The sequence below is a fragment of the Phytophthora infestans genome, genomic scaffold, assembly GCF_000142945.1.
Source record: "Phytophthora infestans T30-4 supercont1.2 genomic scaffold, whole genome shotgun sequence".
NCBI classification, from domain to species: Eukaryota; Oomycota; class Peronosporomycetes; order Peronosporales; family Peronosporaceae; genus Phytophthora; species Phytophthora infestans.
This window is the reverse complement of record NW_003303757.1, coordinates 4,663,068-4,677,432: the sequence shown is the minus strand read 5'-3', so window position 1 is coordinate 4,677,432 and position 14,365 is coordinate 4,663,068. Positions and strand designations below refer to the sequence as shown.

Here is a 14,365-nt window from a genome sequence, read left to right as displayed (position 1 = left end):
CCTCTGGCTCGATACCGCGTGGCAGACGTGCTGCTCACCGCGTGCAGCTCGTTTGCTGGCGTAGAGGGCAACATGGCCTCCCAGCATGGCGATCTATTGCACATGCAGCGCTACAGCTCAGTGGCTGGCGCAAAGTTGGCAACGTGGCCTAACGCAGGCAAGTGTCCGTCCAGCGATTTCTCTCTCAGGTCTCCTTCACCTCATTGTGCCCCTGGTCATTCATGCGGCTTGGAGGTGTGTGGTCTTGCCGCGTCCAGCTCGCCCCTGGCGAAACGTTGGGCTTATAACCTGTTGGAGGGATGATTTGCGCAGAGTTGTTAGGGCAGTACAGTACGGAGTGAGGACAAAAGTAGAGTGGTCTATGCGGCCATAGTGGAGAGGAGTCTTGAGTGTAGAAGGAGAAGACGCTTGTGGTGGACTTGGTAAAAGAAGAAGTGATGAATTATAGAGTCTGGTGTTCTGGTGGGGGAGTTACTCTCCACCAACCAGTCCAGTTATGTACGATTTCTCTATATGAAATAGTACAGTTATATTCCACTAGATAGTTATCATCACATCGGAGATGCTTACTTCGACATACATGTACCCCGGCGGGAAATAACCGTTATCGCTACACGAGTCGTTACTAACAAGCGCGCAGTTGCCATTGTTGCTTTAGTGTGAAGGAAGAAGCTACACACAATTAAGCTTGCGTAATGTAAGGTCCGCAGATTTTAAGAGCCGGAGATTCTTAGAGCTTTTCTTCAGAGGGACTTGCTCCTTTTTTTTTCTCAACGAATGTCGGATGAATTGAGTTTTATTAGACTGTAAAGGAAAGTAATTAGTCACATTTTGTTTTGAGACCTCCTTATTAAATCCAAAATATCCGGTTAGCCTTTTCTATATCAGGTTTTACCGGAAAAGTTGACCCCATCCTATCTTGTTGCTTTTTGTCCGGGCTCTGCGTTGTGTAGACTCCAGCAGTTATGAACCAGACCGCGGCTCCGGATCTTTGCCACTTGCCTCCCCGCCGCGGCGTCCCCCAGCAACGCATTCGCCTACCGAAGCGGCAACGAAGGCAGCCAGCGAATGCTAGAAGCGCCGCCGTCGGGAACAAACACCTCCTATCCCATCGCTAGCCGCTCAGCGCTGACATCTCGCCGCGGCGGTAAGCCCTGCAGCGTCTTCGATCAAACAACCACGTGTGCAAGTACGATTGCTGCGACTACAGAACAAAAGCAACTGGGAAGTGGAATGTCGGTGGGCGACGAGACCAACGGCGCTGGCAGTAGCAACAAGAGCGCGGCAGAAGACGTCGCGAAGGACGATGCCGCCGTGGACAGCGCCTGTCCTACTAAAGAGAGCGAGCCTGTGCCACCAGCTCGCAAGCGTCTTGTGCGTCGTGGAGAGGTTAACTGCCGCTGGCTGTACAATCAGGTACAGGCTTCGCGTGGCATGATCCTCATCGACACAAGGACCAGAGAAGAGTACGAGGAAGACTCCATTCCGTCAGCTATCTCTATCCCACCCATGCAGGGCTGCAAGACGTTGGAAGATGTAGAGAGCGAACTGCTTGAAGAGCAGCGATATTTGTTCTCCAGCAAGAAGAGGAAACTGCGCGATGTCGTTCTATTCGGAGACGCAGTAAAGAAAACCTCGGGTGACGACGCCCACGAGTCCAAGACGTGCAGCTGGCTCAGGAAACTCGAGAAACTTATCATCGATGACGGTCTCGTGACCAGCGTCAAGCTGTTGTCTGACGGCTTCGTCACATTCAAGTACCGCTACCCATTTTACACAACATCGGCACTACTGGACGAGATTTCGGGCCAACTGACACGAACCAAGAGCGGCACACACAACCTGAACTACCCCAACGAGATCCTGGAAGGTTTCCTCTTTCTTGGCAATATGTGGCATGCACAGTCCAAGCAGGTGGTGTCCCATTTGGGTATTACCCACGTCGTGAACGCTAGTCTGGATGTGGGCAATACGTTCGAGAGCGACGGCGTCAAGTATCTTAATGTCACCATTAAGGACCGACCGGAGGCAGATATTGGCTCATACTTCGACGCCGCTTATAGGTTCATCGAGTCAGCCAAGCGTACACAGCACGGCCGAGTGCTGGTCCATTGTACGCAGGGCATCTCGCGCTCTGCCACTCTCGTTATCATGTATTTAATGCGCGCTAACAACTGGTCGCTCGTCACAGCTGTGAATTTCGCCATGGCTAGTCGCGGTGTCGTGTATCCGAACCAAGGCTTCGTGAAGTCTCTGATGGTGGAAGAATTCCGACTTTACAAGGGCAACAGCATCACTCCCGACGAGGTTGACACGATGCTACAGAATCTGATCCCTGATCGACCTGTACCGCTGCAAGTTCACTCTAACAGGACAGAGAATTGCTCGCGTTGTCGAAAAATGTTCTCGCTCTTGGAGTGGAAACACAAGTGCAGTTATTGTCGCAAAGCCTTCTGCAGTAAGTGCACGAACACGCGACTGGCTAACCCGGAGCGAGAGAAGAGTGCAGCAAGTAATGGCGTGATAGACGAGCAGCGACCTCGTCGTGTGTGCCAAGTATGTGTGAGCAGGCTGTGGCAGATTAACCTCCCGCGTTCTCGCAAGGGTCTTCAGCCTCGTATGCAGCGTTGTAAACACTTGAACGTGAACAGTTTGTCGACATTTGGACGCACCGTGTGCATCTCGTACTTTGAGGGAACGGAGCCGCAGGTTATTATGGACGTGCTGAAGATTCGCTTCGGTGTCAAAGAGAACCAGATTGTTGACATTTCTCGGGATGACGGTGAGCCTATTCGGACTGTGGAGGAAATCGCAAGACTGCCGGATGAAGCCGAGGTATTCGTCTCGGTAGGAAAGGCCGGCAACATTCAGGAATACAGTCAACGCGTAACGAAGCAATTTAACGGGTCGTCAACCGCGCGGTACACGAACAGCAACCACCGTCAGCAATACGCGCGTCAGAATCAGCAGGAGCGTACGCGCCAGCAGTTCCGACGAGAGCTGCAGTCGCCTCGAGAACGCTTTTTTCGCGAGCGCAGTTCATCCGAGGGCGTTGTTGACACGCTGCAGCAAATCGAGACGTCAGGTCGTCCTCCTGATGCGCCTCGCACGCGTTCGTTCCAAATGGAGACGTGTAATGTCGAAGCGAGTACGGCAGCACCCCCAGTTGAGGATCCCGAGGTGGCTGAGCGGAAGTTCCGCGAGCTGTGGAAGTTGTCCTTCCCGTCGATGGGACTTATTGAGCGTGCTGCTCTACTCAAGATCAAGCGACCGGAAATTCTTATGGATGTAATGCTTGGAATGAGCAGTCTCTCTTGTGGCGCGCTGACTCTGCAGGAGTTCAGTCAACGCCTAATTGAGCTGGGCTACGCTGACTCAGATCGCCAAGCCGTTATTTCTCTCTTGGACACAGCTCGTCACGCCACAGGACGAGTCGTCGGCTGATTGATTGCGTGGACCTCAGAGCCGATGAACTTATATACTAGAAAAAGCGACACGTATTGAAGACATTGGTAGGATAAGTAATTTATTTTGAAGCTGCTTCGTTCTCTTCTAAGTCGCTTCCACGTTGGCGTTTGATTGAGTACTTGAAGTACATGTGTACAACGAGTACGGAGCGGAGCGGTCTACTTCTTGTTGTCGCTCGTCTGAGGGTAAATGTACTCCGTGCCTTCCATTTTTATCCGGCAGCGATGGACAGTGAGAGTGAACTGCAGCTTTGGGAGTAGATTGGTGGGACTAGAGTGCCTGGGCGTTGGTGTTGGTGTCGGTGGGGTTCTCGTAGATCCGTTGAGAATAGTTGAGATGGCGAGCGCGGCTCCAACTGTGAGGCAGCACTTGTGTGACCAGTGAAAGCCGTCAACGCCGTATAGCAGGTGGACGAAAAGGCACATCATCAGAAAACCAATACTGGAGCCTTCGTCCACCCACTCGACCCACTTTGGTAGTCCTTCGTGGGTGTTTAAAGTTTTGGGAGACCTCAACCTGGCTTCTTGTGATAACACCTTACATGTTACCGAAACTTCGATCTCGGTAGGGACGTCGGCATCTGTGACTTCAATCCAGCAGACCCGACCCGAATCCCAGCTGCTCATGAGAGCTTGTGTACCGATCCGGCCGAGACCCCCATCCTGAAGAAGAATGACGCATGCTCCTCCCTGCGGAATCACACCGAGGTCCAGCTTCTCGCCCCACTCGGTCCGTCGCTTAATCACCTTCTCAGCTGGGCATCCGTCCCGCTCGCTCACGTGCACGACCGAGATCATGGCCACCCGCGGCGGCGACGCTTCCTGTTCGTTCGCAAACAGGAGCACGCTTTTATACTCTAGTGAACAGATCCAAGACAGGCGCCGTAAGACGACCAACTTACGAAATGGGAGAAAAGTTCATGGTTGCGTGCTAACAAGGTGGGGCTGGGTAGAGCCTCCGGGAAAGGGACAGAGCTCGAAGGGCACTCACGTTTATTCGCCTTCCCCGAACGAAGCACCTTGCGCTGCTCTTCAATAGCGATTGACCAGCTCTCGCACGTCGACGCCTCGCGAATCGGCGTCCGCATAAGATACAGCCGGTCTTCCTGTACATTCCAAGACAATTAGCATCAAAGTATCCCCATAGATTCAGCGCATTGTTCTATACTAACCGTGCAGATCTCGAGGTAGTAATGCTCTACTCCCGGCTCTACTGTCGAGTAGGGCGCTTCATCCTCCGGCATGGCACGCACCCTCGTGATGGAGGACAATGCTATCTGTTAGGTGCGTAAAACACATATCCCCTTTAGCTGCAATAGCATGCAACGGATCCGATCTTCAAGTAGTTTTTGCGCTACGTACGTGGCCACGTTCCTCTCCCAGCAGCTCGAACTCAGTGGCCTTGCGGTAGTAGTGCAGAGTCTCGGGTGTGAGGACGAAAAGACGCGAGGCCCAGCCTCCGCGAACGGCACCATCGCGGCGTTTTTCCAGCTGACCACAGAACAGAACGCGGCCGTAGACACCATACTCGAGCTCCCCGGGGCCGCTCACGAGGCTCATAGACGATGTGGAAGATGGCAGCGGAGGGCGCGTCGACATCTTGACAAGGAGGAGCAGGTCGGGATGTGACGGATTGTACACCCCAAACGGTTTCTTTATGGCGATACATGATTGGTTAAAAGCGCTTTTAAATCTGAGAATATCTGAGTCTGCGACTGTGAAGCTTCAATGCATGTGTACCATGATTACGGTACCCGTCGTCATGCCGGGAGGTGATGGCATTTTCGCAATCTGGGAACTGAGTGCAGGCGCGATGCTGTTCCTTGAGTCGGAGAACAAGATCATTAAGGAGGTGCTGGAAGGCCGTCTGGGGGAGAAGTATGTGTGCCCGTACTGGAGACAACACTGAGCTAGCTATCACGTTCCTGCTCTTGTCTCGCTGACTTTTGCCCGTTTAAACACTGCTACAGAGCGCCTCGCCCCGTACAGCCCTTGGAGATCCGTCTGTGCGATTTTGACGGTGAGTTTCAGGAGATGGAGACGAGATACGTTCTTCAACTTAGAGTTGAAAAGAGAAGCGTTCTGACGTCGTCCTTGAATTTGTGCAGATGTGCAGTATGACATGTCGATCGCAGACAACCTCCTTACTGTCTCCATGGCATATCCGCCCTACAAGACGCTGGAAGGGTGAGTACACTGTAACTGAGAAGAATGAAGTAACAAAGTGCGATTCTGACTTGTTAGAATTTTGACAGATTGGGTGCCAAGCAAATGCTCGCAGCGAGGTACCCAGAATTTCAAGTCGTCGCCCCGAAAGCCGGATTTGACTTTTCGCTACAGGTTAATGTGGATGTGGTCACACCTGCTAATGCTGGTTCGTAGTGACGCTGTATTTGCTGAGATTAATGTTATTTTTCGTGTCTAAACTTGCTAACTCGTGTATTCTGGTGTTTGGGGTCTTCGATGTAGCGTCCTTCATTGAGCGCATCTCAATCCTGAAGCGCAACATTATGGGTGCTCCGTTTGAGCAGTGTTTCGAGGCGCTTCAGAACGGCAATGCGAGCACCCTTGGTCCTGTGCAGATCCCTTACCGTCGTAACGAGACGATTTACGTGCTCCCTCAGGCCGACCGTATCGTCGTTGTGTACTCGGTCTGCTTTGAGGACAAGACCGACCAGGCTATCGCTCGTGTCTTCTTGCAGGTACTCTCGCTTAATTGCTTGTGAATTTGGTACCAACAGTACACTGACTCGTGATGTGGCTTGCGATTCCTAGGAGTTTGTTGACACCCGACGCACCGTGAACAATGCGCCACCTGTTGCATTTGGCAAGGACCCTCCGCTCGAGCTGCGTGGAGCCCCAGGATTGCGTCATTCGCCTGACCTCGTGGGCTATCTGAGCCTTGCGATCTTCCCCACGCATGTGGACACGACTGAAAAGCGCATCAAGGCGGCGACTTTGGTGCAGGGTCTACGCAACTACCTCCACTATCACATCAAGGCCTCTAAGACGTACCTGCACATTCGTATGCGAAAGCGTGTGGATCTGCTGCTCCAAGGTATAATAAGTTGATGCGGATTTGTTTCGTCGCGTCCATTTGACTAACGGGCTCACCTTGCTGCTTGTCGTAGTCTTGAACCGTGCGCGTCCCGAAAAGGACCAGTCCAAGACCCAGAAGAAGACCATCACTGGCCGAACTTTCGCGCGCGCTTAGGCAAAGACATGGTCTTCTGTCGTCCCTACGATAACCTTGAACTTGACCCTCATTTTTCGGTGATCGAGAGTAATCAATTTCAAAAGGTTTTTATCCTCTCAATTCACAGCATCCCATTGGCAACAATGCTTTCACTGCTGTCTCGCGCGCAGCCACGCGCGAGGGTGCTGCGTGGCCTCCGCAGCCAGTTTCTGGCCTCCAGCTCTACTAGTGCTTCCGGTGAAGAGGTGACCGCAGTTATAGAAAAGAAGACAGTGCCGCAACAGCAGCAGCCGGTGGTGGAGACGACATGGAACACTCTGGTGGTTGGCGAGATTGTAGACTTCCACTCGCACCCTCAGGCGGACCGTCTGAACGTTTGTGCCGTCAACATCGGCGACAAGGATAATTTGCTGCAGATCATATGTGGCGCCCCTAACGTACGTCAAGGTGCGCGTGTGCCCGTGGCAAAAGTGGGAACCAGGTTGGCCATCAAGGAGCCCGAGACAGGCGAGCTGTACGTTGGCATCATACATGTATTACCAATACCTTGCTAACGTTGCGTGGATGTGGGATGCAGAAAGAAGCTCAAGATCAAGAAGTCCAAACTGCGTGGAGAAGTCTCTCAAGGCATGATCTGCTCGGAGGCGGAGCTTGGACTGACGGACGAGAGCGACGGCATCCTTATCTTCGAAGACGATGCTGAAGTGGGGGGCCTAGTGCTTGAACACGGGACGATTGCCACCCGCCTGAAAGCACGAGGAATATCGGTCCCGACGCCTCAGCCGAAGGTCACTGCTGCTTCAATCCAACCGGAGCCAAACCAGGAATAAAGTGGTGGAAGTTGCCTCGAACGGGTAGAGAGAGATACTGTAGACATAACACGTATGCGAAAAAGCTAAACTGTTTTTGTCTTCTTGGGATTAAACTGAAAAAGCTCGTGGAAATGGAGGAGAATGAAGAAGTACAGGCGTTGACGACAGCTAAAAAATGGTTGGAGCTGCCGATAAAATACACACAAAAGAAAACCAGCTGCCTCTGGCTGGCTTGGCTTAAAACTTGACGCAATACACCACGACGACACAGACGAGAAGAGTTTCTATAGTACTCCACCACCTTGTTTGTCTTGCCTTGCGACGCTTGCTCTGGAGACTGGTTCTTGGGGTGGTAGCAGCACTGGGGATCGTTCTTATCAGAAGAGGGCGTCCATTCACAACTTGGTGACTCGTATACTGGATGGAAGAGGGAACACGGCCCGTCTTTTAGTCGCGGGATGCTGTCACGTTTTACACAGTATGCATCTACCGCTTCTGCGGCATGTTGGCTACCCCATCGAGAAACTCGACAGTCTGATTGCCGACGGTCACGTGTAATAATCCTGTTGGCTGCTTGATCTCATAAATAGACAGCTCTACCGGCGTAGGGACGCCAGGCGACACATGCAACACTTCGGTCTGCTGCTGGGGAATATCCATGGGAGGAGGATGAGGCTGCTGCGGCTGATACATCTTTCTCATCATAGACTGCATATTCATCGTGGTCGACGCGTTCTGCTGACTGCTGTACATGGGCGATGGCAGGCGCACGGCGTTAGATTCGGCGTACATGTGCTGCTTGCTCAGTAGGCCGAGTGTGGCGCCCGGCGGCGCTAAGGAAGGCGGTGACGAGACCTCCATCTGACTTTCCATCGCGTAGCTACCATACCGGAACTGGTGCATTTGAACCTGTGCGGGGGCGTCAGCGTTGGACGTGTAATGTGTGTGTGTGGAGAACGGGAAGCGCGAGGTAGAGGGCGCGCCGCTGTATATGGTAGCCATGTCTTTCTTGATGCGCTGGTGCTCTCTGTCTAGGCTTGAGAGCGAGCTCTGTAGAGAGGCAAAGCGCACACAGAAAATTCTTCTTCTTCCTTGCGCTTCTTCGGCTTTTTTTGCTATGGGCCGCTTTCGAATTTGGAGCCTCTTCCGCTTCTCAGATTGGGCAAAAATACCTTTGAAGATTGGGTTGGGGCAAGGTGATTGGCCTCAAATAGCTATTTTTAGAAGCGGAGTGATGGTCACCCTGATCCATCATCAAAGTCGCATAGGGCTCATTGTAAAGTGACAACCATGGATGCATTTTTGCTTACGCTATGCTCCTTCGGCCAAACGAAGGCTTCGCTATTAGATGTACTCGGCGAAACGGATCTTCGAAATCAGAAGTTCGGGACATGGCGGTGACAGCTTGTTGCAACTGGCATGACAATCTCCGATGGCGACCTAGAGCCCGAGCTCGCTAAGTCCAGGATGGTTGTTGTTGAGGTTAGGGCCCGTCACAGGGACCGCCTCTCCATCGTGCTCTCTATAAACTAGTAATGAAGAGACACGGTATTTTTGACTCTAATAAATAATGTACTAAAATGTCTGGAACATTTTAGTACGATGAATGGTAGCGGCAATTCTAGACTATGTTTCTGAATGCCGCATACTAATTTCTTGTTAGTAGCCCGCTACTTTCTTAAACATTAATCTTACTTCTTCTTTTACCGAGTCCACCACATGCTCTTCTTCTTTTACCAAGTCCACCACAAGCGTCTTCTCCTTCTACACTCAAGACTTCCTCTTCACTATGGCCGCCTAATCCTCTCTACCTTTGTCCTCATTCAGTTCTGTACTGCCCTAACAACTCTGCGCAAATCATTCCTTCAACAGGTTATCAGCCCAACGCTTCGCCAGGGTACTGACGAGCTGAAAGCGGCAAGACGATGCGCCTCCAAGCCCCAAGGCTCATGAAGGAGATCGGAGAGAAAATCGCCCGACGGACACCAACTCGCGTGAGGCCACGTTGCCAACTTGGCTCCAGCCACTGTGCTGTAGCACAGCATGCGTAGTTATTCGCCATGCTGGGAGGTCATGAAACCCCCGCGCCAGCCATGGAGCTGTAGCGCCGCACGAGACACATACATTCCGTGCCACACCGGCCATTGCCGAGTTGTGAGGCCATGATGCCAGACCAGCCATAGCGCTGTCTGGTTGAAAAGCCGTACTAGAAGGCCACAGTGCCTTGTGCTCTACGTACATGTACGCGTACACGTACACATACACGTACACGTACACGTACACATACACGTACATGCATTTGATGATGTACAAGTACATGTAGTACATATTTAAGGCGAAGAACTAAATACCGCCCTCACGCACCAGCAGCATTGCTGTAGTGTCACGCCATACTGGGAGGCCAAATGCCCCACTTGCGAGCTATAAAGCTGTGCAAAAATTATTCCAGCTACAAGCTGTGTATTTACTACTAGTATATGTGTACTTAATGAAATACCATTTTAAAAATTGTGCATCTCGAGCTACAAGGAGGAATGGCACAGCTAAAACCTCGCTTAATGCAAAGCTGCAGCAGTCTACTAAATGCAGATCTACGGCTTGTTGAGAACAGGTAATCCACTACATTTTGGACCTGTAAAATAAAAATATACCTTAAAAAAAACAAGAAAGAGATAAAATAAAAATGGGCAATTGTCCATACAAACATGTGTCTGGTATTTAACCAAGTTAAGAAATACGCCCAGAAATGTATGAAACTGGGAGGCAACAACGCCAAAACAATTCATTCAATTCGCCAAACTTAAAAAAAAAAATTATTGCGGCAAAAGTTTCAAACATTTCCAGCATAAAGAAAAAATCTTCAATACTTTATGACTTTAAGACAAGCCTACACAAGCCTCTGTCTACAGAAAGCAACTATAGTTTTACTGCATTAGTTTCATTTTCAATGGAATCGATAGTTTACAAACCTATTGCTTGCACTTGCGAAGTATAAACAAAATAAAAATCTTCGAAATGAGAAACAACTCCATGAGCCTCTAGGGAGAAAAATAGCCCCAACGATGAGAGCCTGCAAACAAGATGCGTACACTACCGATGACACTGTTAGATGTTTTTATGCTTTGAAAGCTGTAGCCTTTCTTCAAAAATATTTGAAAACTATAAGCTCTCAATAATAATAGTCAGAACAAATTGAAAATGACTGCAGCACCTATATCAACCATTTCATGAAACTGGGAGGCAATTCGATAAGACCTCAGCAGCGAAAAACAAAAAACAAACCACACATTGTATAGAAATATCCACATATGAAAGAGCAAAACAATGGCAGTTTAAGAAATGAACAAAGCTAAAACGCTTACACAAAATATATAAAGATAAATACGGTGATCAGGTGTATCCTCAAAGGTTTCCTGAGTAGCCAACAACAGAGCGAACAGGTTTTGATCCTTAAAATTAAAGGTTTTCCTGAGGTAGCTTCTACAAATTCGTAAAGCTAAAACGATAACAGCAACAATTCAGTGAACAGGTTTTGATCCTTAAAATTAAAGGTTTCCCTGAAGTAGCTGCTACAAATTCGTATAACTAAAACGATAGCAACAACAATCACTACGGTGAACAGGTTTAATCCTCTAAGGTTTTCCTGAGTAGCCAAAATAACAATGAAAACAAGAAATCAGCACAGTTATTGCCAAAGCAAAACAGCACAAGGCGACAAATCTGACAATAAAAGTCAAAGGAAAAAGATCATCAATATCAAAACAAGATCTACTTCTTGTAAATGCTCATGTACGTACAGGACTGCTATAACAGCCACCTGTGGTAGCTATCCGACAGATAGAGCATCATACACATTCCTCGATGTGGGAGGCTGTCGAAGTAAGCATCTCCGATGTGATGATGACTATCTAGTGAAATATAACTGTACTATTTCATATAAAGAAATCGTAGTCGAAGGTAACTACTTTGGGGCAGCCATTGTAATGAGATGCACGGCGATAGTAGGGTCCATCCGGGCCACCTGCGCCGACCGAGACATGATCCTCAAAGCTGGCGTTAAATAACTGAGCCTCGAGCCAATCTGCCTGGTCTCCACAAGTATCCTGAATGACGCCGACTGAGCGAGAATGAAGCGTTGCAATACCCAAAGCTGGCTGTTGAAGCACCGAAATTTGTTGGTGTCGTGGCCTTGACGTGCGTGTCCTTGACGTGCGTGTGGCTGGTGCGGTGACAGTAGAGTGTAAATTGTGATGTGAGACTACGAGATCAGCTCGATGAGCCCCCGAGCTGCTGATTGATCCTATACCGCGCGCCGGACCATAGAATAAGACCTTATGCCGTCCCAGCATCATCTGCGTTTGTCGTCTCTACTAAATTCAAGGCTGTCCGTCATGTGGGCCGATTCTGATGGCATTGAGCTTCTCTAAGTTAACATACACGACCGATAAGATGGCCACTTGTTGTAACTGCTATTAACTTCAATACAAGTGTACTCTCAAAACCTATCACTGTCAAAACTAATTCGTTTTGAACTTTCGAGTCATTTTTCAGTATGCCACCTGGTGCACAAGTGGCCAAATGGCGATTTGGACTCCACCTCCCCAGAAAACTGCCCTGGCGAGTAGAGTCCAAATCCGGTCTCCGTTTGGCTGTAGGGCCTCTAGGAGCTTCAGAAACGCATAAAACACGAATTCGTGTAGCCATTTTGTAAATTGACTGAACATTTTTAACAGGGTTTTCGTAGACCAATCAAAACACGTGTATTATATTATCCAATGACGTTCCCTGATGTCGATCCAGGGAGGCTGTTGAGGTTAGGGCCCGTCACAGGGACCGCCTCTCCATCGTGCTCTCTATAAACTAGTAATGAAGAGACACGGTATTTTTGACTCTAATAAATAATGTACTAAAATGTCTGGAACATTTTAGTACGATGAATGGTAGCGGCAATTCTAGACTATGTTTCTGAATGCCGCATACTAATTTCTTGTTAGTAGCCCGCTACTTTCTTAAACATTAATCTTACTTCTTCTTTTACCGAGTCCACCACATGCTCTTCTTCTTTTACCAAGTCCACCACAAGCGTCTTCTCCTTCTACACTCAAGACTTCCTCTTCACTATGGCCGCCTAATCCTCTCTACCTTTGTCCTCATTCAGTTCTGTACTGCCCTAACAACTCTGCGCAAATCATTCCTTCAACAGTTGTCAGGCCGGCGGCCCTGCGGCCAGTGGAAGTGACGATCCTTCTCGCCGATCGGGACGTCGTTGATGCAGGCGAAGCGCTTGGCCATGTAGCCCTGAGCGTCGAACTCCCAGTTCTCATTGCCGTACGCGCAGTACCATTGCTGTTGCTCAGCGTCCAGCCACTCGTACGCAAACCGCACAGCAATCCTGTTGCCGTCAAAGGCAAATAGCTCCTTGATGAGCCGATATTGCGACTCCTGTGCCCATTTACGAGTCAAGAAATCCTCAATTTCCGCGCGTCCGCTGATGAACTCGGAACGGTTGCGCCACGCGCTGTCAATAGTGTAGGCGAGGGCGACCCGCTTCGGATCGCGCGAGTTCCAGGCGTCTTCAGCAGCTCGCACCTTCAGGGCTGCGGTCTCGCGCGTGAACGGTGGTACTGGCGGTCGAGCGGCCTCACTCATACTTCTTGCAAGAGCTGTCTTCGTGTCGACGATGCACTTGGCCAGGTTCGCTGCTCATCAGCATGAAGGTCTTGGTGCGATTGAAGCGTCTTACGTAATACAATCAGGCATTCCGATAATACAATTGCAATCATATTGAAGGTCCATGCCAAAATAAGCTATTGCTACAAAAACTACAGCTTAAGAAATAAATAATTGACATCAATAGTAGTGTATTGGAAAATTAACTACTTAGATGTACAGCACTGCACATTACTTTGCGTTCACGATAGCTGCTACAGTGTTTGCGTCCCAGAAACGCCGATTCATCTTCAGGAACAACACGGTTTCAAGGTGAATAGGCAGCATACGCTGGCGATGGTGGAAAAGAGTATGTTTCGCCACACTAAAAAGACGCTCCACGGTGTTTGACGTCGGCGGGATGAAAAGCACACCATCAAATATCTTCTTTGCACCGCGCCGCTTTTTTCTAGTCGCCAAGACTCTGTCGGCAAAGCCCTGTGGGCGTCCGTGCCTGGTGTCCGGTGTCGTAATTGCGGGTACCGTCTCAAATGGCTGCAACATCAGCTCCTGGTCGTTCGTCAGCTCGTCCACGGCGCCTGACAGGGCTACAACGCACGCTCGCTCGAAGTCCACGTATTTGCGTCGGCAGCAAGATACTTTTTCACAACGGAATGCTTCTCGATGAGCGCATCAAAGATATCGCGCACATCGAGAAGCGTTACGTTGTCGTCTTGAAGCTTCATGGTGGCCGACTGGAAGTCGCCAAGCTGGCAGTAAAAAAGTAGCTGCAGACGTGCTTGGTCGTGAAGGTGTTGGCGAGAGCCATGGTGAGATCAAAAATGATAGACGAGCGCCTCAGGTTCGCGTTTTGAGCGACCGTTGCTAACAGCCATCTGGAGACCGAGCTCCGTATTTACGCAAAACAAAGCAAAGAAAACTAGATTTTACGAAAAAAATAAAGTACTTTGTTGTAAATACAAAATAACTAATTGGACAAAGTCATCCAATTTGTAAAAATCAATAATTAAGTGTAAACTATTGTATTGAAGCAGCAATACAATGATTATTTCGGAATGCCTGAATACAATCCCACTCGTATCGGCAAATTATCATTTTTAAAATGTCTCTTATTTTAGAAAGCGACCCCTATTAGCCTAATAGTATTAGGGGTAAGCATGTTTGGCCAGCCAAAAAAAGTTAATCCTTCATCCGTCCGCTGCGAGGCCCAAAACCGTGCA

General features: G+C 49.6%; 5 protein-coding genes across 5 annotated transcripts; 2 read left to right on the top strand and 3 right to left on the bottom strand.

The window, feature by feature from the left end:
- Window positions 1-956: 956 nt before the first annotated feature.
- PITG_01848 (dual specificity phosphatase, putative) lies at window positions 957-3,444 on the top strand (the record flags this gene model as incomplete). The annotated part of the gene is made up of 1 exon (XM_002908404.1): window positions 957-3,444. The coding sequence occupies one exon, from the start codon at window positions 1,069-1,071 to the stop codon at window positions 3,442-3,444; it is 2,376 nt and encodes a 791-aa protein (XP_002908450.1).
- Window positions 3,445-3,509: 65 nt separating this feature from the next.
- Window positions 3,510-5,082, bottom strand: PITG_01847 (uncharacterized protein; the record flags this gene model as incomplete). Its single annotated transcript, XM_002908403.1, has 4 exons — window positions 3,510-4,324; window positions 4,366-4,573; window positions 4,640-4,744; window positions 4,830-5,082. 4 exons carry the CDS (start codon window positions 5,064-5,066, stop codon window positions 3,627-3,629), a joined length of 1,248 nt encoding a protein of 415 aa, XP_002908449.1.
- Window positions 5,083-5,264: 182 nt separating this feature from the next.
- PITG_01846 (actin-related protein 2/3 complex subunit, putative) lies at window positions 5,265-7,580 on the top strand (the record flags this gene model as incomplete). Its single annotated transcript, XM_002908402.1, has 8 exons — window positions 5,265-5,345; window positions 5,438-5,487; window positions 5,576-5,654; window positions 5,723-5,841; window positions 5,937-6,169; window positions 6,243-6,478; window positions 6,599-7,177; window positions 7,241-7,580. The coding sequence occupies 8 exons, from the start codon at window positions 5,281-5,283 to the stop codon at window positions 7,491-7,493; spliced, it is 1,614 nt and encodes a 537-aa protein (XP_002908448.1).
- Window positions 7,581-7,814: 234 nt separating this feature from the next.
- Window positions 7,815-8,580, bottom strand: PITG_01845 (uncharacterized protein; the record flags this gene model as incomplete). Its single annotated transcript, XM_002908401.1, has 1 exon — window positions 7,815-8,580. One exon carries the CDS (start codon window positions 8,475-8,477, stop codon window positions 7,962-7,964), a length of 516 nt encoding a protein of 171 aa, XP_002908447.1.
- Window positions 8,581-12,671: 4,091 nt separating this feature from the next.
- Window positions 12,672-13,124, bottom strand: PITG_01844 (uncharacterized protein; the record flags this gene model as incomplete). Its single annotated transcript, XM_002908400.1, has 1 exon — window positions 12,672-13,124. One exon carries the CDS (start codon window positions 13,122-13,124, stop codon window positions 12,672-12,674), a length of 453 nt encoding a protein of 150 aa, XP_002908446.1.
- Window positions 13,125-14,365: the final 1,241 nt, after the last annotated feature.